We start from the raw sequence: 22,425 nt of genomic DNA on the forward strand, positions 1-22,425 counted from the left end.
TTGCACTTGGATAAAACTGGCTAAATAAAAACATGTTACCCTGGGGGCGGAACACAGAAAGAGCAATTGTTCAGAAAGCATGCTTTGTATAATGACAGCTGGCTTTATTTTCCTGTCAAGGAGTAAACACAACCTCCAATCTTCCTGCTGCTTTGTACTCTGTCTTTTAAGGGGAAAGCAGCTTCAGAGACTGGAAGGCCATGTATACTAGATGTATTAATGTCGCAAATTATTTTTGTCCCTCCTTGTTCATCTCATCCTACCATTGCCTCTCTGAAAAATAAACTATCCCTGTCATCTTTGCCACTTATGAGGTGTTAGGTGATAATTTTAGATCACTGGTGTTAATGTCACAATTAAATTAAGCACCTAGAACTTCATTCAGTAATTACCTTCATGTATTACCAAACATATAGATTTCAGCAAAATTACCCCCATTCAAGGCTTAAAGTTTTGGCACAGCTTGGGCAATTTTCTGTGAAACAAATTCCATTGATTTACTTCATGATGGATTGAGATATTAATGATTAACCCTCCTCAGTTTTTCCCTTTTTACTTATCTAGATAACAAATAAAAAAAGAGTGCTGGGAAAAACCATCAGATTCTGAAAATCACTGCAGGGTATTTTTCTTTAGCACGAATGTATATTTGTCTGACGTCAATAAAGAGTATTTCAGTGACGTTTCTTTTCATGCATTAACCTGGACTTGTTTTTATAGAGTATTTAATATTGGTGGCCAGTCTCCTCTTGAAGTGCTGGAGAAGGTTAATTATTACATAACTAGTTCAAAAAATACCACATTAACAAAGTGCTGAAAGATTTCTTATTGGCAATATGCTATCAAATGCATTTCTTCCTTTTTAAGGTCTCAGTCTTGTAAGGTACTGAAAAATCTGGTCTTGATTCACTTAAACGTGCAGAAATTTAAAAATCTTTGTCTTTACTGGGTTGGGTTCCCCATGACAGTGTGGAGAGCACAGGGCCTGCGGTCATTCCTAGATTACTTATCTTCCTCCACTGATATATGTCCCTGTGATTCTTTTTTGCAGGGTAACCCTTCTGCCAGGTGGAATCAGCAGCAACAGAACCGGCTTGAGCCCCCACCTAGTAATCTGGAAAAATTTACAACCACATCTGGGTGCCTCTAAGAGGCAATACTTCCCCTCTTGCACGCACGGAGTCTGTGTAAAACAAAAGAACTTTTATTAAAAGGGAAAGGGAACCAAGCATTAGTTTGGGAAAACAACACAACCATATTCAAAAGCATGCAGCTGTAAGAAAAATCCCAACCCCACAGTGTGTTGGGCAGTGTCCTTTGCCTCAGTTTCCCACCATGCGGTGGGAAAGGCCAACAAACAAATGTCCTTTTAACACATCACTTCCCTCTCTCTCCTCTGCATCCCACTCACAGTTGCTGTCCCTGGCTAGCGAAGACCCAGAGTTCAGAGGTGCTTTCACAGGGTTCCCTTTCTACCCCTATGGGGGTCGGGAGCATCAGGCAATGCCTCTGTTGCTACCACTGCTCTCTACTGCTGCTGGTCACTGCCACTTGCTGCTCCCACAACATCACGTTCTGAGGTGTCACTGCTTAACTGAGATCTCAGCAATTCCAGCAGGCAGTAGGGAACCTCACAGCCAGTGCAGTCTCTGTGCTCACTGCCCCCACACAAGCTCTAAGGCTTAACTCCTCAATCCCCATACAGCACTGATATCAGCTCCAGGAACCACCACCTTGAAACAAGGATTTTCAGTGGAGTCTAATAAATGTTGCATACATTTTATTTTCTGTAAATATACAGCCATGAAAAACTTGGCACAAGTCAAAGGCACCAGAAACTGGTACAGGACATCAGTTACAACTGGTTTCTCTTTCCAGTCATGTTATTTTCCTTTAAAACAACAGTCTTCTCTCTCCTTTTACTGTTAGCTGCTGAGTGTTTCATGTAGAACAGGGCACCTTTGGGAGCAATACGCTGATGATGGCCAGCTGATTTCCGCACCATGAACACATAGGTAAACATCACTGCTCACGACACAGCTTTTGGAGGCTCTGGAGTTTCCTTGCCTGATATCATGCACCATCAGTCCTACTATTTTAAAGCAGATAGTTTGTGTGTACACAATTTCAAAGAGGTAATGTATACAGCACTTTAGAAGAGAACATATATAGTCCCTCCGTCTCTGAACTGAGAACAGCTACACAACTGCATTACAGAGCAAAGGAGCAATGCTAAATTCTAGATGTAAGTTGGAGGATTCCTTAGCTATTACGTGATGATGATTCAGACATACTCTGGCAAAGAAGATTCTAAACCAAATACAATTTGGTTTGTAAACATTACTGTTCTAAATGAGCTTGTGCAGTACTTTCAATGCACTGAGAAATGATTTCCTGATTTTAATTCTCTGACCATAGGAACTGCCTAAATGTTCTTTCATTTACTTGATTTTATGGGACTGTAACTAGATTTCCTTAAAAAAATTCCTGGCAAAATTTGCTGAACTGTCAGCCAGAAGTCCAAAGTCATCTTTTGTTTATGTATTTTAAAAAGTACAGTTTCTTCCCTCAGTGTGCCTCAACCCTGCCTTCCAGGAAGCATCTATCAGGGTAATAGCACAGTTCCATTTTTCCATGTCCATCCAACCTATTGCATCTCTGATGATAGTTTGGGTGATGGTACTTGTAATGCAGACACTTTTTCACTTGGAAATGGACTAAGACAAAACCATATATCACACGGGCCAATGAAGACCCATTACAAGGTGTAACGTAGTGTACTAACCACATGCAGTGCACCCTTGTGTCAGAGTGCAACACTGCAAGGGATCCTCATTCCCACCACCTCCTATTGGCCCTCTGCTTCTCACCAGGTCTTAGGTGACTTGGCCCTTTGGCTAAGTCACCTAAGTTCAGTCCCTTTCAGGGGTAACAAAAGGTCCAAGCTAAACACCCAAATAATAATTCTTCTGTCCCTCTATGGCTGCACTGAAGTGTCCTCAGGGCCTTCCCTCTGAGCTGCCTTCACAGGAGCCTAATCTGCCTCTGCAGTGGGGCTTGCGTGCCCCTTCCTCAAGTAGGGAAACTGAGGCCCACCCAGAGGACCCTGTAGTAAGTGGTTGGCTTTGCTTCTTCAGACATGCTGCTGTGTCCCTGGGCCACTTCCTACCTCTAAATCCCCCCTTGTGCTGCTTCCCAACAGCCTCTGCTTAACATGGCCTCCGTTTGCCTCTCAGGCCTCTGGCTTCTCCCTTCCCTGCTGAAGACTAGTAAGTCTTCCGCAGGGACTCTGGCAGCTTCCCCTAGGGATCTCCCTGCTCCTTGCAGCCCTAGCTTAGGGCTTTCCCCCACAGGAGCCGGTGCTGCTCCCTGTGAGTTCTGCCTGCCTGCAGGAGAGTCTTGCCTTCTCTTCAACCTCTCCCTCCCTGGCTGTACAGTCTTCTCCTAACTCTTTCACAGCTGGGGTCAGTAATTAGCATTAAGTTACCATATCACCATTAGCGGGAAATGGCTGCTAGGTCATAGGCAAGGTTGAGCCTGGCTTGCCTTAAAGAGCCAGTCAGCCTGTGAGCCATGGTAACAGCTTTCTGTCACTCCTAAATTGGGCTGGATTCAAGCAGCACCATAACGGTGAAATTGTCTCTACCAATCCTGTGTTCACTAAAAGACATTTTTAATACTGAGACTCAATGTACTTAGATAATGGTTTCAGTGTTTTGGTTCTAGCTCAACAACAGTCAACACACACACACAAACCTCCGAGGAAAAAGGACCGCACTGGACAGCATTACCGACAGATAATAGTTACAGATACACAGAGAGTTCTTTGCTAGCCACCAGTTCAAAGTCAGCCTGACAAAGAAAAGGGTTTCCCCCCCCCTTCTCAATAGCTATGCTGTCTGTCTTCTCTTTGGAGGCTGTATAGATATACTACCAGTCTGCATTAAAGAGATAACTCTCTTGCTAATAGGAATGCATTGACTCCTGTGGTTCTGGGTTCTCTGCACAAACAGCACACACATTTGTGTGTGCATTATAGTGAAGTAGTCAAGGATTCCTGTGTCTCTACGTCACACTCATCAGCTTTCACCAAATCCGCCTGCAATCCTGGTGCGTACCCCACGTGCTCCCATTTTATTGCATCATTCAACTCACAGCTACTATAGGTTCAACTGAAGTGATGTCTGTCTTTCCTGACTGGAGATTGGAGGTTGATGGAAGGACATGGGAGACCTGAGACCTCTTGAAGTTGCTGTTTTTTTCCCAGGCTACTCTGTAGGATGGAACTGTGGATGGACACCTGTGCTCTCTCGGGGTAGGTGGTTTTTTGCACATGTTGAGAAAAGACTTCAGTTCCAGTCTGAAATGTTCATTGAGCCAGCAGTAAATGAAGGGGTTATAACAGGTGCTGCTCATTGCAAACCAGTGAAAAGCAAAGTACAGGGCATTGTTGGTACGAATAGTTTGGCTGGAAAGGAGGACGATGTAGCAGTTTAAAGGAAACCAGCAAACAGCAAAGAGGACAACCACCAACATCAGCATCTTAATAGTCTTTTTCTTCTTCCTCTGAAGGGCGAAGTACTGCTCTGTGGTCACGTCCCCAATGGCATTGCGCAGCCAGAGTTTCTTGGCCACTCTCAGGTAGGCAGCAGAGATGATTAAAAGGGGCAGAATGTAGAGCAAAATGAATGTTGTTAAGTCTAGATACTTCCAAAAGAGGTCAGCTGGTTCAGGGAAATCTGGGAGACACAGGCATTGGGTGACTTCTTCACTGCAGATAAAAGGACTGATCACAATGAATGAACAAATATGCCTGGGTATCACAGTAAGGGAGAGAAAGACAAGACTCCTGTCATAAAACCAAAGAGCCAGATCCTCAAGTGGTGCAAATTCACATCATTCCATTGACTTCAGCAGTGCTATGCTAATTTACACCAACTGAGGAGGTGGCCCATAGCGTAGCTTACAAGAAATGTGATCAGAATAATTTCTCACAGCATGCATGACATGATCTCCTTACGAAACTAATTAATTGCAACGTCTAATTACCACTTGCACAAAATTAAGTTCTTCGGAGTGAAGTGAAACTCTCTCTACCTTTCAATGAACTTCTGTATGTAAACAGTAATAAAAAGTCTATCATGTTTATGACCCATTCTATCAGCAAAACACTTCACAAACATTAATTAACCCTCACAACAGAGGGTGACAGGTATTATTATTATCTTTATTCTGCAGAAGAGGAAACTAAGACAGAGAGGTTGAGTCACTTGGTCAGGGAGTCAAGAGTTAGAGCTGGGGTTAGATAAGAACCAATTAGGGCCTCCTTTCCAATCCTCCCCTCAATCAATGGGCCAGCTTGCTAGCTGGTGTAAACTGCCAATTTATGCGAACTGTGTATCTGGCCTGATGCATCTGACACACTGTGTTGTTGATGAATAATACTAGAAGAGTAGCCATTGGGAAAGGTATAGATGTACACTATGGACCAGATCCTCAGCTGGTGTAAATTGACATGGCTCCCTTGTCTTCAGTGAGGCTACACTTGCTTGTCCCTGCTGCGTATCTGGCCCAATATGTTTCTGCAGATCAAAAGCAGGGATCAGCCTTACCTGTATTCAAAAGTGAATAGTTTTTGGTAAATAGCATGTGGGAGGGAGAAACACGTTGCCATAATCCAGATGACAGAGATGTAGACAATGCCTTTTGCAGTGGATAGGCGTGGTTTCAGAGGATGCATTATAACCTGTTTGGAATAAACAAACACGTGGCCTGATGACATTTTAATAATTATGAGGTTTTCCTCACATAATCTCCCACTCTTAAATACAGCAGTAATCGTGGCAGTTTAATGAGCCAACACTGCATGGGAGTTGCCTGCATGCAACTTCCATTGACTTCAGGTTACAGAACCAGAAAGCGAACTTGACTCTGAATGAAAGCTGAACTGAAGTAATTAACTTTCCTAGTCCAAGCTGAGAGAAATGGATAAAGAAAGGCCCCGATCCCGCTACTGCAGCTGCGAAGGTGAACTTCTGCACCCACATAGAGATGGGTTGACTTCCGTGGGCTCCCGGGCAGGCACAAAGTTCTTCCCTTGCACATCAGTCTGCAGGATGGGCCAATTCAACAATATAAATAAAGGGGGGAATGGAGGTTTTTAAAATGCTTTCAATGTTTGTATTCGACAGCACCAGTGACACAAAGAATGGTGGGTTTCCTGTATCATTACAGCCGAATGGTTTTCCAACAGAAAATGCATTTTCTGCAATATTGAAATTTCCTGTTGGGAAAATTGAAATGAAAGCTCCCAAGAGCCCAGGTTCCCCACTCCCAGGCTGGCAGGGTCCCCAGCACCCTGCCCTGGCATCCCAGGGCTTCCAAGCTGGCCAGCTCCCTAGCTCCTCAGCAGCCCCTCTGGTGTGGAGCTTGCGACCGGGCTCCCTGCTCACCCAGGCTCTGTGGGCTTTCAGCATGCTAGGCAGGCTGCTGCGGCACCTAAATTGTACATTACTGAAAAATTCCATGTGGGTGATTCTGCAACGGAATGTATGGAGGACGCTCCTCTCCCAGCACATTTTGCATATCCCGCCTTGTGTGCCCGTTCAGAACACACATTTTTTTGGAAATGCAAAATTTTCCCTGGGATAGAAATCCCAGTTCCTGCCCAGAGCTAAATATACTATTTAAATTAGTGTCCCTTGGAAATCATTTATTTGACAGCTCTGCTTCTTATGTGAATTTAGCATATTAAGTTAAGATTTGAAGATGCAGCATGTACCTGCATTTAGAATAATACATATTTTGTGAAGTGCTTTAAGATCCCTGGCTGAAGGAGTACAAGCAGTTCATTCAGCTTCACGCTCCCTCTCTGAGGCAGGTATTACTACCAACTTATTAGAGATGCAGAGAGGTTTGAGTAAAAAGCCAGTGGCTGACCTGGGAACAGAACCCAGGATTCCAGACTGCCAGCACCCCCTCTAGCCCCTAAATTGTACTTATTCCTCCTCCTTAAGTGATACCAGACAGCTGATTAGAAAAAAAAATACACCACCACCCTGACAAGTCTTACAGAGAGTGCCCTGTGCTAAACTCCTTAGGGTCTGAGGTGTTCAGAAAATGGTTTTTAATTTCTTATTTTAAAATAAGGGAATGCTCCAGCATTTTCAATTCGTGGCCATTTAGCTTAAGGGAACTCTCACCTGGTGTCTGTCCACTGCGATTGCTGTAAGAGTCAAAGCAGAGACATGGAGGGAGCAGTATTGTGCAAATCTACTGATGTGACACATCCCCTTCCCGAATATCCATGTGCTGTTCACAAACCGAGCCTAGGAACAATCCCATCAGGGAATATATTTAGCTTTCTACATGCATAATTAGGGTACTTTTCACATGCCTGACATTCGACTCATTGTGACATTGTCAATACACTACTAGCTGCTCTTGTGGTCATTTTTTTGACTTCCATCCCAAAAGGATTATTAAAAATCTGCAGGTCACAAACAGGCTAACACATCACTCCTTTCTTTTATCTAACTTCTGTCTCCTTTGATTTATTGGCTGATTACTGAAGCCTGCAATAGGACATTAAATAGAGTCAAGACTTTTGGGAAGGTGATCCAGAAATACAGTTATATTAGGGCCACTTTACTGACCTGGCAATATGCACGCAGCCGGTATGGTGGAACAACTTCTAAAGTATTTGTCTGACTTCCTTCAGAATATTTTCCTCCATACCCAAAGAACTGCCAGCAAGTCAGTTCCCCTCATCCCACCATCCCTGCTTGATACATGGATACTCCTGCATCCCTGATCTAGGTACAATGCAAGTATCTCTTTTCACCAGATCATGTAACATGATGCTGACCATTAACCATTTTTTTAAATAAGGGAGATTCATTGTATTATACTGGAAGCTCCTCGTGGGGGGGGGGGGGGAATAAAACTGTGAAACTACAGCCCTATTATTCTGACTAGTTTAGTGCCAACAATGTCCTTGGGCATAAACCACAGGTGCAATTTTTAGTATTATTACGTTTCTAACTGGATCATAGCAATTAGAAAAGGAAAAGACCTGTTAAATCTTCCAAAGAGTAATGACTCCATCCCTACAGACATTTAAAACTAGTCTGGAAAGATTACTAGCAAGTGTCTCATAGAACTATCTTGTATTAGCAGAGTATAAACTGAGAATATAACTCTATATAACAGGATAAAGAAAAAAAGTCATTAAATTAACTCTAATGCTTTAACATGACTGGAAGCTGAAATTGCAGCCTCGCATTTACTAGTGTCATTTGTCATTCCCGTGAGTGCAAGTAAGAACAATCAGAGGCGAACTCCACACACTAAGCTATTTCTGTTAAGGGAAGAAAAGGCAAATGATACATTTTCCATTACAGATGCCCAAGGTTTAGAGAAAAAAGCAGAGGGAGAGGGAACAGACCTCTGTCAGGTTCTTACCAAAGTAAAGGGAGTATTGAGCAGCATTATCATTATGTCTGCTACAGCTAGATTCACAATGAACAGGCTAGTAGCAGAGTGCATCCTTTGATTTTTGATGATGACGTGACAGACCAAGACATTCCCAAAGAGCAAGAACACTATGATGAAGGAGTATGCCACAATGAGCAGGGCTTTCACTTTAAGATTTTGAGACTCTGCCCCATAGCTTCTCCTGTCCACAAAGCTCTGCCAGTCAGTAAGTGTATAGTTATTCCAGGAAAAAAAACTGGAGATGCTGGGTGTTTCAAAAGATCCTTCAAAACTTCTGTTGATGGGAAGCTTTGCTGATCTGTCAAAGGCATTAGCTAAGTACAGGAGAGAGAGCCATATATAATGAGTAACCATTTCTGAAACGCTGCTTCTTTCTTCAGATTCAGAAATAGCTCATCAATGAAACAATACTGTGTGTCCAGTCAGCGGGAGGCTTGACGAGCTCTTGCTTGCTTTCCTTAGCACAATCTTCATAACTGTGAACAAAATGCAAAAATTATCAGCCAAAACAACAGCAGGTGATCCAGACAAGTGCTGTAGCTATGCAGATCTGACACTCAGTCAGTGTAGAGTTCTCTTTCAGCACTTTTATATCTCCCGTCTCAGGCAGGCTGCTAGCAAGAATCTCCGCGCATTCGATGCTTAATACTACTGCTACTCCGATGTGCTCGCTTTGTCCAAGATTGCACTCCTACTGGGTTTTACTCCATGCCCCCCCTTCTCCTCTGGGATAATTACATCTGTACTGTGGAAGAAAAAGAAAATCTGTCTGGTTTCACCTGAGCATCCTTTTCTCCCCTGTCAGCATCCTGACCTGCAGCAGCAGCTTCATGTAAATTCTGTTTTTTCTTTCAGACAATTTTTTCTTTCAGAAGGTGGAGACAGCTACCAGGGGAGAGGCTGTTCTAGATTTGATTTTGACAAATAAGGAGGAACTGGTTGAGAATTTGAAAGCGGAAGGCAGCTTTCGTGAAAGTGATCATGAAACGATAGCGTTAATGATTCTAAGGAATGGTAGGAGGGAGAACAGCAAAATAAAGACAATGGATTTCAAGAAGGCAGACTTTAGCAAACTCAGGGAGTTGGTAGGTAAGATCCCATGGGAAGCAAGTCTAAAGGGGAAAACAGTTCAAGAGAGTTGGCAGTTTTTCAAAGAGACATTATTAAGGGCACAAGAGGAAACTATCCCACTGCATAGGAAAGATAGGAAGTATGGCAAGAGACCACCTTGGCTTAATCAGGAGATCTTCAATGATCTAAAAATCAAAAAAGAGTCCTACAAAAAGTGGAAACTAGGTCAAATTACAAAGGATGAATATAAACAAACAAGTCTGTAGGGACAAAATTAGAAATGCCAAGGCACAAAATGAGATCAAACCAGTTAGAGACATAAAAGGTAACAAGAAAACATTCTACAAATACATTAGAAGCAAAAGGAAGACCAAGGACAGGGTAGGTCCATTACTCAGTTGGGGGTAAGGGGAATAATAACAGAAAATGTGGAAATGGCAGAGGTGCTTAATGACTTCTTTGTTTCGGTTTTGACCAAGAAGGTTGGTGGTGATTGGACGTCTAACGTAGTGAATACCAGTGAAAATGAGGTTGGATCAGACAAGGCTAAAATAGGGAAAGAACAAGTTAAAAATTACTTGGACAAATTAGATGTCTTCAAGTCACCAGGGCCTGATGAACTGCATCCTAGAATACTCAAGGAGCTGACTGAGGAGATATCTGAGCCATTAGCGATTATCTTTGAGAAGGCATGGAAGATGGGAGAGATTCCAGAAGACTGGAAAAGGGAAAATATAGTGCCCATCTTTAAAGAGGGAAATAAGGACAACCCAGGGAATTACAGATCAGTCAGCTTAACTTCTGTACCCAGAAAGATAATGGAGCAAATAATTAAGCAATCAATTTGCAAATATCTAGAAGATAATAAGGTGATAAGTAACCATCAGCATGGATTTGTCAAAAACAAATCATGTCAAACCAACCTGACAGCTTTCTTTGACAGGGTAACAAGCCTTGTGGATAGGGGGAAAGCAGTAGATGTGGTATATCTTGATTTTAGTAAAGCTTTTGATACTGTCCTGCATGGCCTTCTCATAAACTAGGGAAATGCAACCTAGATGGAGCGACTATAAGGTGGGTGCAAAACTGGTTGGAAAACCTTTCCCAGAGAGTAGTTACAGTGGTTCAGAGTCATGCTGGAAGGGCATAATGAGTGGGGTCCTGCAGGTATCAGTTCTGGGTATGGTTCTGTTCAATATCTTCATCAATGATTTAGATAATGGCATAGAGAGTACACTTATAAAGTTTGTGGATGATACCAAGATGGAAGGGGTTCCAAGAGCCTTTGGAGGATAGGATTAAAATTCAAAATGATCTGGACAAACTGGAGAAATGGTCTGAAGTAAACAGGATGAAATTCAATAAGGACAAATGCAAAGTACTCCTCAAAGGAAGTAAAAATCAGTTGCACACATACAAAACGGGAAATGACTGCCTAGGAAGGAGTACTGCGGAAAGGGATCTGGGGGTCGTAGTGGACCACAAGCTAAATATGAGTCAACAGTGTAACGCTGTTGCAAAAAAAAGTGAATATCATTCTAGGATGTATTAGCAGGAGTGTTGTAAGCAAGATAAGAGAAGTAATTCTTCCGCTCTGATTAGGCCTCAACCAGAATATTGTGTCCAGTTCTGGGCACCACATTTCAGAATGGATGTGGACAAATTGGAGAGAGTCCAGAGAAGAGCAACAACAATGATTAAAGGTCTAGAAAACATGACCTATGAGGGAAGACTGAAAAAATTGAGTTTGTTTAGTCTAGAAAAGAGAAGACTGAGAGGGGACATGGTAACAGTTTTCAAGTATGTAAAAGGTTGTTACAAGGAGGAGGAAGAAAACTTGTTTTTCTTAGCCTCTAAGGATAGGACAAGAAGCAATGAGCTTAAACTGCAGCAAGGGAGGTTTAGGTTGGACATTAGGAAAAAAGTCAGGGTGGTGAAGCACTGGAATTAATTGCCTAGGGAGGTTGTAGAACCTCCAAGATTGGAGATTTTTAAGAGCAGGTTAGACAAACACCTGTCAGGAATGGTCTAGATAATTAGTTCTGCCCTAAGTGCAGGGGACTGGACTAGATGACCTCTCAAGATCCCTTTCAGTTCTATGATTCTAGGATTCTATGTGTGCATAATATACATATTAAATGAGGCACTCCCCACCCTGAGGGGTATATTCTTCCTATTAGTCCATCGCACTTGACTTAAAGGTTAACGCCTGTGTGTTTAACTATTGTGCCAATCTCTGCTGGGAAGACTCAGTACAAATAAGAAATGCTGGTGTAATATAATATCATTTATATTACAGTGGTTCCTACGGGCCCCAATCAGGATTGGGTCTCAATAGGCTAGACCTTATACAAACATTTATTAGAAGCCCTTGTAAACTCTTGGGGGTAATTTAGGTTAATAGTCTCATTAGTGCATTTAGTACTCCCACCATCATCCCACAGTGCACTAGGCACTCCTAAGGTGAACTATCCAGTCTACTTCATGCACTCTGCTTCAGAGGGCATTAGTGTGCCAGAAGCCACTTATCTGTATAGATCAGTGGTTCTCAACCTATTTACCATTGTGGGCTGCATCCAATACTACTTGTATGGCCCTGAGGATGTCACATGGGCCGCAGCTTGTGCTGATTAGGCTGCAAGTGGCCCATGGGCTGCAGATGGAGAACCACTGGTATAGATAGAGCTAGACTCTCTATGGAGCTCATTTGCATGCTATTTTGCCAGTTTTAACTTCTTCCACAGATGACAGAATGGATGAACTCCTTTAGCAGCAAGCATGTCTCAGAGGAAGCTTTCTAATGAATGTGATATCAGCTGGCCAGAGTGCAGTCCATGGTAACCATCTGGGGCAAAGAAAAAATCCAGTTGTAGCTGATTCAGAATGTTCTGATCCATGACGGAGTATCCAAACACTTTCGCAAGCCTGCTGGGATACCATTACAAGCAACTAAACATCAAGGCCCTATAACTGAGACACCCTTCAAAATGCATTAACAGGAAAATTTCTAATAAAGTTTTCTTTGTAAAGATTCACAAACAAAACTGGACTTTGAATAAAACTGTGCTTTGAAAACCCATGTCTAAAGATACGATATGCTGACATTAAAGAATCGTTGTGTTTTCCATAACACTCCTCCTTTCATAGGTTAAGGGGGAGGATAATACACACATACTGAATATGACAAATATAAAAATGAAGGATTGCTAAACGGTAAGATTACGAGCTTATGAGTTATACTTTAATAATTTGTAATTATGGATAGTGAATGAGTCTAGATGAGATAACACTTAAGCCAAAGCCTTGCTGGCATAAGTTGGTGTTGCCAATTCTTCTTTTACGTCGTATTGCTGATCTGCTTAAAACGATGCTGTGCTGACAAAACAAAGATAACATGTTGTGCTGGAAGTTTTAAGGTAGAAACAAACAAACCTGTAACAACAACAAGCCTTTTACTGGGAAAACACAGAGGAAGGGTGACACAGAACGACATGCTATAAAACATACATAAAGAGCAAAAAAAAAAAAGCGGAAGTTGGATAAATTAAAGATTGCACATGCATAACGTACAGGTTATATAAAACCAAAAGGGTTGATGTGCTAAAAGGCAATTGGAGAATAATTATGTGATCTATAATGTAAAAATGTATAGAAGAATTGGAGAAACAAACACCAAAGGGAACCTAAGAACGGTCATACTGGATCAGAACAAATGTGCATCTAGCCCAGTATCCTGTCTTCCAACAAAAAGAAAAGGAGGACTTGTGGCACCTTAGAGACTAACAAATTTGAGCTGATGCTCAAATAAATTTGTTAGTCTCTAAGGTGCCACAAGTCCTCCTTTTCTTTTTGCGGATACAGACTAACACGGCTGCTACTCTGAAACCTGTCTTCCAACAGTGGCCAGTGCCAGGAGCTCCAGCGGGAATGAACAGAACAGGTAATCGTCAAGTGATCCATCCCCCGTCGCACATTCCCAGCTTCTCGCAAACAGAGGCCTTGTCTACATTATGAAATTAGGTCGAATTTATAGAAGTCGGTTTTGTAGAAAGCGTTTTTATACAGTCGATTGTGTGTGTCCCCACACAAATGCTCTAATTGCATGTAGTCAGCGGAGTGTGTCCACGGCACCAAGGCAACCGTTGACTTCCGGAGCGTTGCACTATGGGTAGCTATCCCACAGTTCCTGCAGTCTCCACCGCCCATTTGAATTCTGGGTAGAAATCCCAGTGCCTGATGGAGCTAAAATATTGTCGCGGGTGGTTCTGGGTACATATTGTCAGGCCCCCCTTCCCTCCCTCCCTCCCTCCGTGAAACCAAGGGCAGACACAAAAAGAAAAGGAGTCTGTCTTTTTGCGAAGACAGACTAACACGGCTGTTACTCTGAAACAAGGGCAGACAATTGTTTTGCACCTTTTTTCTTGAGTTACCTGTGCAGACGCCATACCATGGCAAGCATGGAGCCCACTCAACTCACTGTCACCGTACGTCTCCTGGGTGCTGGCAGACGTGGTAATGCACTGCTACACAGCAACAGCTTATTGCCTTTTGGCAGCAGACAGTGCAGTATGACTGGTAGCCATCGTCGACGTAGTCCAGGGTGCTCTTTTAACCGACCTCGATGAGGTCAGGGACGCCTGGGCAAACCTGGGAGTGACTCAGCCAGGTCATTTCCCTTTTAAGTTTAGTCTCATGGTGATTCAGTCCGACTGGCAGTGCACTGTCTTTTAATCTGCAGCCAGCAGAAGACGATGGCCAGCAGTCATACTGCACCGTCTTCTGCCGAGCACCCAGGAGATGACGATGGCTAGCGGTCGTACTGCACAGTCTGCTGCCAGCAAGATGTGTAAAGATAGATGAAATGGATCAAAACAAGAAATAGACCAGATTTGTTTTGTATTCATTTTCTCCTCCCTCCCTCCATGAAATCAACAGCCTGGTAAACCCAGTTTTGAGTTCTATCCTTAAGGGGGCCATTTTGTTTCTCGCAAAGCCATCCCCTTTGTTGATTTTAATTCCCTGTAAGCCAACCCTGTAAGCCATGTTGTCAGTCGCCACTCCCTCCGCCAGAGCAAAGGCAAACAATCGTTTCACGTCCTTTTCCCTGGATTGCCTGAGCAGGAGCAGATGCCATAGCACAGCAAGCATGGAGCCCCTTCAGCTCACCCCAGCAGTTATGACCATTGTAAACACCTCGCGCATTATTGTGCAGTGTATGCAGAACCAGCACCTGAAAAACCGGGTGAGGAGGCGACCGCAGCGCAGTGATGAGGCCCTGAACGCACTTTTCTCTAAAACCGCGTTCCCCCGCAATTTGGAGATCATGGTGTTAATGGGGCAGGCTCATGCTGTGGAACGCTGATTCTGGGCCTGGGAAACAAGCACAGACTGGTGGGACCGCAAGTGTTGCAGGTCTGCGATGATTCCCAGTGGCTCCGAAACTTTTGCACGCATAAGGGCACTTTCATGGAACTTTGTGACTTGAGGGCAGGGGAAAGCAAGCGCAAGAATTCCAAGATGAGAGCTGCCCTCACAGTTCACAAGCGAGTGGCAATAGCCCTGTGGAAGCTTGAAATGCCAGACAGCTACCGGTCAGTCGGGAATCAATTTGGAGTGGGCAAATCTACTGTGGGGGTTGCTGTGATGCAACTAGCCAACGCAATCACAATCTGCTGCTATCAAAGGTAGTGACTCTGGGAAATGTGCAGGTCATACTAGATGGCTTTGCTGTAATGGGATTCCCTAACTGGTGGGGCTATAGACGGAACGCATATTCCTATCTTGGGACCGGACCACCAGGGCAGCCAGTATATAAACCACAAGGGGTACTTTTCAATGGTGCTGCAAGCACTGGTGGATCACAAGGGACGTTTCACCAACATCAACGTGGGATGGCCGGGAAAGGTTCATGACGCTTGCATCTTCAGGAACTCTGGTCTGTTTAAACGGCTGCAGGAAGGGATTTACTTCCCAGACCAGAAAATAACTGTTGGGGATGTTGAAATGCCAATAGTTATCCTCGGGGACCCAGCCTACCCCTTAATGCCCTGCCTCATAAAGCCGTACACAGGCACCCTGGACAGTAGTCAGGAGCTGTTCAACTATAGGCTGAGCAAGTGCAGAATGGTGGTAGAGTGTGCATTTGGACGTTTAAAGGGTCGCTGGCGCAGTTTACTGACTCGCTCAGACCTCAGCGAAACCAATATTCCCATTGTTATTGCTGCTTGTTGTGTGCGCCACAATCTTTGTGACAGTAAGGGGGAAGACGTTTATGGCGGGGTGGGAGGTTGATGCAAATCGCCTGGCTGCTGAATATGCACAGCCAGACACCAGGGCAATTAGAAGAGCACAGCCGGAAGCGCTGCGCATCAGAGAAGCTTTGAAAACCAGTTTCATGACTGGCCAGGGTACTGTGTGACACTTCTGTTTGTTTCTTCTTGATGAAAACCCGCCCCCTTGGTTGACTCTAATTCTCTGTAAACCACTCGCTCTCCCGCCTTCGATCACAGCTTGCTTGCAAAGGAAATAAAGTCACTATCATTTAAAAAACATGTATTCTTTATTAATTGATTATAAAAATAGGGAGATAACTCACAAGGTAGCCCGGGTGGGGTGTGGGAGGAGGGTAGGAGGGAAGAAAAAGGCCACTTTAAAACTTGTTGAATGCCAGCCTTCTGTTGCTTGGGCTGTCCACTGGGGTGGAGTGGTTGGGTGCCCAGAGCCTCCCACCCCGTGTTCTTGGGCATCTGGGTGGGGAGGCTATGGAACTTGGGGAGGAGGGAGGGTGGTTAAGCAGGGGCTGCAGCAGCAGTCTGTGATCCTGCTGCTGTTTATGAACCTCCACCAGACGCCGGAGCATGTCCGTTTGATCCTGCAGTATTCCCAGCATTTCCTCATGCCTCCTCTGATCTTCCTGCCGCCTCCTCTCCCTCACATTCATCAGCCACCGTCCTGTACTCTGCTATTGTGTCCCTCCACACAGCTCTGTCAGTGCCAGATGACTGTATGAGCTCAGAGAACATGTCATCGTGTGTGCGTTTTTTTCGCCGCCTTATCTGAGATAGCCTCTGGGATAGAGGAGAAAGGCTTGAAACATTTGCAGCTGCTGGAGGAAAAAAAGGGAGTGAAGTATTTAAAAAGATACATTTTACAGAACAATGGATATACTCTTTCACGGTGAACAACACTATTCACATTACATAGCACATGAGATTTTGGTACAAGGTCGCATTTTGCATCTTATATTGAGTGCCTGCGGCTTTGGTATTAGAGATCACACACGCAGGGCCAGGCAACAGAATTCAGCTTGCAGGCGGCCATGGTAAGCCATAGTCTTTCAGCTTCTACAACCTTCATAACAGCAGCCTCCTCCTTTCCCATAACAAACAAAGCCCGCTGAGCTGGCCATTTACTGCTGCAGTTTTCCTGTTAACCTGCAGCAGCGGAAACCAAACTAACCCCCTCCACCCATCCAATTCTCTGGGATGATCGCTTTCCCCCCCCCCCCCCCCCGCGTGGCTGGTATCAGGGAAGATCCCTGCTAGCCAAACGCAAACAGCTCAGCACCAATGGCCCCCCCTCCCACCGCGTGGCTAACTGTGGAGAGGATTTCTTTTCAGCCACAGGCAAACAGCGCAGTAGGAACGGGCACCTCTGAATGTCCCCTTAATCAAATTCCCCTATTTCAACCAGGTTACCATGAAAGATATCACTCTCCTGAGGATAACACAGAGAGATAAAGAACAGATGTTGCTTGAATGCCAGCAAACACCGGGACCATACGCTGCCAGGCTTGGTCATGCAATGATACCAGATTACTTGCTACTAGCATGGCATGGTAAAGTGTCCTACCATGGAGGACGGAATAAGGCTGCTCTCCCCAGAAACCTTCTGCAAAGGCTTTTAGAGTACCTCCAGGAGAACTTCATGGAGATGTCCCTGGAAGATTTCCGCTCCATCCCCAGACACGTTAACAGACTTTTCCAGCAGCAGTACTGGCCACGAATGCATCCCAAGGCCTCAGGGCTACTTAATCATTAAAAAACGCTTGCTTTTATAACATGTATTATATTTTAAAAGGTACACTCACCAGAGGTCTCTTCTCCAGCTTCATTGGTTGGGAGGGTATTTCAGTCAGGGTGATAAAAAGATCCTGGCTGTCAGGGAGAACGGTGTGTTGTGTGCTCTCCCCAAGCTTGTCGTCCTCCTCATCTTCCCCATCTGCAAAATCCTCAGCTATGGTGGAGAGTATTCCATCCTCGGAGTCCACGGACAGGGGTGGGGTAATGGTGGCGGCCCCCCCTAGAATTGCATGCAGCTCAGAGTAGAAGCGGCATGTCTGGGGCTCTGTCCCGGAGCGTCCGTTTGATTCTTTGGTTTTCTGGTACGCTTGTCTGAGCTCCTCAAGTTTCACTTGGCACTGTGATGCATCCTGGATGTAGCCTCTGTCCCTCATGGCCTCGGAGATTTTTTGAAATGTTTTGGCATTTCGTCTTTTGGAACGTAGTTCTGATAGCACGGATTCCTCTCCCCATACAACGATCAGATCCAGTACCTCCCGTTCAGTCCATGCTGGAGCTCTTTTTCGATTCTGGGACTGCATGGTCACCTGTGCTGATGAGCTCACCTGCCCAAACAGGAAATGAGATTCAAAACTTCCCGGGGCTTTTCCTGTACCCCTGGCCAGTGCATCTGAGTTCAGAGTGCTGTCCAGAGCGGTCACAATGGTGTACTGTGGGATAGCTCCCGTAGGCCAATACCTTTGAATTGCATCCACACTAACCCTAATTCGAAATGGTGATGTCGATTTCAGCTCTAATCCCCTCGTTGGGGAGGAGTACAGAACTTGGTTTTAAGAGCCCTTTATGTCGAAAAAAATGGCTTCGTTGTGTGGACGGATGCAGGGTTAATTCGGATTTAATGCTGCTAAATCCGACATAAACTTGTAGTGTAGACCAGGCCAAAGGCTAGGGACACCATCCCTGCCCATCCTAATAGCCATTGATGGACCTATCCTCCATGAACTTACCTAGTTCCCTTTTGAATCCTGTTATAGTCTTGGCCTTCATAACATCCTCTGGTTGACTGTGCACTGTGTGAAAAAATACTTCCTTTTGTTTGTTTTAAATCTGCTGCCTATTAATTTCATTTGGTGACCCCTAGTTCTTGCATTATGGGAGGAGTAAGTAACACTTCCTTATTTACTTTCTTCACACCAGTCATGATTTTCTAGACCTCTATCATATCCCCTCTTAGTTGACTCTTTTCCAAGCTGAAAAGTCCCAGTCCTATTCATCTCTCCTCATATGGCAGCCATTCCATACCCCTAATCATTTTTGTTGCCTTTTTCTGAACCTTTTCCAATTCCAATATATCTTTTTTGATATGGGTCAGCCACATCTGCACAGAGTATTCAAGATGTGGGCATACCATGGATTTATACAGATAATATGATATTATCTGTCTTATTATCTATCCCTTTCTTAACGATTCCCAACATTCTGTTCGCTTTTTTGACTGCCACTGCACATTGAGTGGATGTTTTCACAGAACTATCCACAATGATTCCAAGATCTCTTTCTTCACTGGTAACAGCTAATTTAGACCCCATCATTTTATATGTATAGCTGGAATTATGTTTTCCAGTATGCATTACTTTGGGAAACTGAAGGATGGGAGTGAAGGACCAGACCTAGAAATCAGAGGAGACAATGAACATCATGGAAGGACTTCCCAGTTCCTTGGAATGTGGTAACTTGGACCCCTATCAATTACATCTTGTCTGCTGTTATCTGGCACAAATGCATGTTCAGATATTATAAGTGACAATAATTCTGTCTGAAATTGTATAATAAAGGCAAAAATTGATTAAGCCTAAATTGGGTGGAGTTGTGACTCAGTTTTCTATTTTAACCCCGAACAAGCCAGATGCCCCTTGATCTGGCAGAGTCAGGAAAACATCAAGAGTCTTAAGGTCTAATATAAGGTGGCTCAGGAGATCAATAGGCAGAATATTGGCAAGTGCTCTTCCATGTGGCTCAGTGTGCTACTGGACAATATGATGGCTTCCTTTACTGTGATAGTCAGGGAGGATAGTGGCATCCGTCCTGTGGCATAAGCAGACCGTTGGGTAAGGAGTCATACTTGGACATCCATGACAATTTGCTGTGATTGCAGGATGTTTGGGGAATTCTGAGATCGTAAGGTGACAGTTATGGTGGCTCAGGAAAGAGAAGAGCTGCCTTCTACAATTAGTACACACCTTTATTTTAATATATACTAAAAGGACTAATGTTGCAGGCTCAGGGATGTGTTCTGTGTTCTAACAAATGCCGTAAGTGTTGTTAAATAGGCAATTTTAGGGGGAAGTAGCTCAGTTTCCTTCCTGCCTTCCCATTCATCTGCACATCTGCCATCCCCGCATGCTTCCCATCTCCACATTCCCCTGCACATGCATGCTGGCTTCTCTCATACCCCACCACGTTTCACAGCTCAAAATCCCTGTTTCGTCTCACCTGCACACCCCCTCCAGTTTAATTAAAAAGGAGAAGAGCTTTACAGTTTCTACCCATTTGGAAGTATGACCCACAGTATCCCTGGATACAGCTACGGTCTTAATGAAGCCAGTTGTAAAAGACATGAACTTCACTGAAGTGTTTGTTTTCCTTGATTGTATCTGGAAAGATCCTGGAAGAGCATGATGCCCAACTTTTAAAGGTCTTGAACTATTTAATCAGTCAGATTAAACTATTTATTGAGCCAGGAGGGCTTCGGCTGCCTTGATCGTGGGGTGCTGTTCCAGGAAGAACTGCTATGCAGAGATGGGGTCCACCTATCAAGGAAGGGAAAGAGCGTATTTGGATATAGACTGGTTAACCTAGTAAGGAGGGATTTACTGGGACAAGTGACAAAAGCCCACAGGTAAGTCAAAAACAAGGAGACCTGGGAGAAGGGTCAGAATTTGGGGGGAGTATGGGCCATTATTGTAGGGATAAGGGAGAGACAAGAGAGAACATAGAGGGGAAATCAAATCTGTATCTTAGATGTCTGTATATGAATGCGAAAAGTATGGGGAATAAGCAGGAAGAACTTGAAATGCTAGTTAATAAATGCAACTATGACACAGCATTACAGAGAGTTAGTGGGATAATACGCATGACTGGAATATTGATATAGAAGGGTACAGCTTGCTCAGGAAGGACAGGCGGGGGAAAAGGGAGGACATGTTGCCTTATATATTAAAAATGTATAGACTTAGACTGAGGTTGAGTTGTAAATAGGAGACAGAGTTGTTGAAAGTCTCTGGGCAATGATAAAAGGGGTAAAAAACAGACCATCTAACCAGGAAGAAGAGGTGGATGAGGGAAATACAACAGAGGAGCTACTATAAGGTGGGTGCATAACTGGTTGGAAAACCATTCCCAGAGAGCAGTTGTCAGGAGTTCATAGTCAAGCTGGAAAGGCATATCAAGTGGGGTCCCGCAAGGATCAGTTCTGGGTTTCGGTTCTGTTCAATATCTTCATCAATAATTTAGTTAATGACATAGAGTGTACACTTATAAAGTCTGTGGACAATACCAGACTAAGAGGGGTTCAAAGTGCTTCGGAGAATAGGATTAAAATTCAAAATGATCTGGACAAACTGGAGAAATGGTCTGAAATAAATAGGATGAAATTCAATAAGGACAAATACAAAGTACTCCACTTAGGAAGGAAGAATCAGCTCCACACATACAAAATGGGAAATGACTGCAGAAAGGAATCTGGGGGTCATAGTGGATCACAAGCTAAATACGAGTCTGAGCCCTCAAGGGTTAACACTTTGTTGTTAACATAGCCTCACATCCTGCAAGGCAGCAGGAATGGAGGAAGAAGACACAATCAACACATGGCAGTGGCTGCAAACAAGGGATGTGGGGGTCATAATGGATCACAAACTAAATATGAGTCAACGGTGTAACGCTGTTGCAAAAAATGCAAACATCTTTCTGGGATATATTAGCAGGAATGTTGTAAGCAAGACACGAGAAGTAATTCTTCCGCTCTACTCCATGCTGATTAGGCCTCAACTGGAGTATTATGTCCAGTTCTGGGCACCACATTTCAGGAAAGATGTGGAAAAATTGGAGAAAGTCCAGTGAAGAGCTACAAAAATGATTAAAGGTCTAGAAAACACGACGTATGAGGGAAGATTGAAAAAATTGGGTTTGTTTAGTCTGGAGAAGAGAAGACTGAGAGGGGACATGATAACAGTTTTCAAGCACATAAAAGGTTGTTACAAGGAGGTGGGAGAACAACTGTTCTTCTTAACCTCTGAGGATAGGACAAGAAGCTATGGTTTAGGTTGGACATTAGGAAAAACTTCCTAACTGTCAGAGTGGTTAAATACTGGAATAAATTGCCTAGGGAGGTTGTAGAATCTCCATCATTGGGGATTTCTAAGAGCAGGTTGGACAAACACCTGTCAGGGATGGTCTAGATAATACTTAGTCCCACCTCGAGTGTAGGGGACTGGACTAGATGACCTCTCGAGGTCCTATCCAATTCTATGATTCTATTATTACAAGGCCAGAGCATACTGTATCATCCTCAACATTAATAGTTCTAGAAATGATGTTTAAATATAAAGCTAGTTATGTTTATATAAGGAGGTTTTTACACCTCTCTATGGTGTAACAAATGTAATACCTTTGAGTTTTATAGTGATATTTGAGAACTGTGGCAACTAATCTAGAAATAGTGCACACAACTATACTATAAATCTGAGCACTGAATAGGAGACCATGTAAAAGGGATAATAAGAAAAGACATGGGAAGCATTTGATTTCACACGGAAAATGGACAAAATATCTAAAAAGA

General features: G+C 43.8%; 2 protein-coding genes across 3 annotated transcripts; both read right to left on the reverse strand.

The window, feature by feature from the left end:
- Positions 1-1,188: 1,188 nt before the first annotated feature.
- Positions 1,189-9,306, reverse strand: GPR83 (G protein-coupled receptor 83). Its single transcript, XM_048843230.2, has 4 exons — positions 8,464-9,306; positions 7,203-7,328; positions 5,613-5,746; positions 1,189-4,771 (listed from the first exon to the last, which is right to left on the reverse strand). Exons 1-4 carry the CDS (start codon positions 8,848-8,850, stop codon positions 4,147-4,149), a joined length of 1,272 nt encoding a protein of 423 aa, XP_048699187.2. The 5' UTR covers positions 8,851-9,306; the 3' UTR covers positions 1,189-4,146.
- A 6,785-nt stretch (positions 9,307-16,091) lies between these two features.
- Positions 16,092-20,586, reverse strand: LOC142071567 (zinc finger and SCAN domain-containing protein 29-like). Of its 2 annotated transcripts, none has more exons than XM_075126772.1 (2): positions 17,657-20,586; positions 16,092-16,669 (listed from the first exon to the last, which is right to left on the reverse strand). In XM_075126772.1, the coding sequence occupies exons 1-2, from the start codon at positions 18,167-18,169 to the stop codon at positions 16,619-16,621; spliced, it is 564 nt and encodes a 187-aa protein (XP_074982873.1). In that variant the 5' UTR covers positions 18,170-20,586; the 3' UTR covers positions 16,092-16,618. The 2 variants fall into 2 exon arrangements, with proteins under 2 accessions (XP_074982873.1, XP_074982871.1); XM_075126770.1 differs by having other exon boundaries at positions 16,092-16,672.
- Between the last annotated feature and the right edge of the window lie 1,839 nt (positions 20,587-22,425).

Source organism: Caretta caretta, chromosome 1 (genome assembly GCF_965140235.1).
Source record: "Caretta caretta isolate rCarCar2 chromosome 1, rCarCar1.hap1, whole genome shotgun sequence".
Lineage (NCBI taxonomy): Eukaryota > Metazoa > Chordata > Testudines > Cheloniidae > Caretta > Caretta caretta.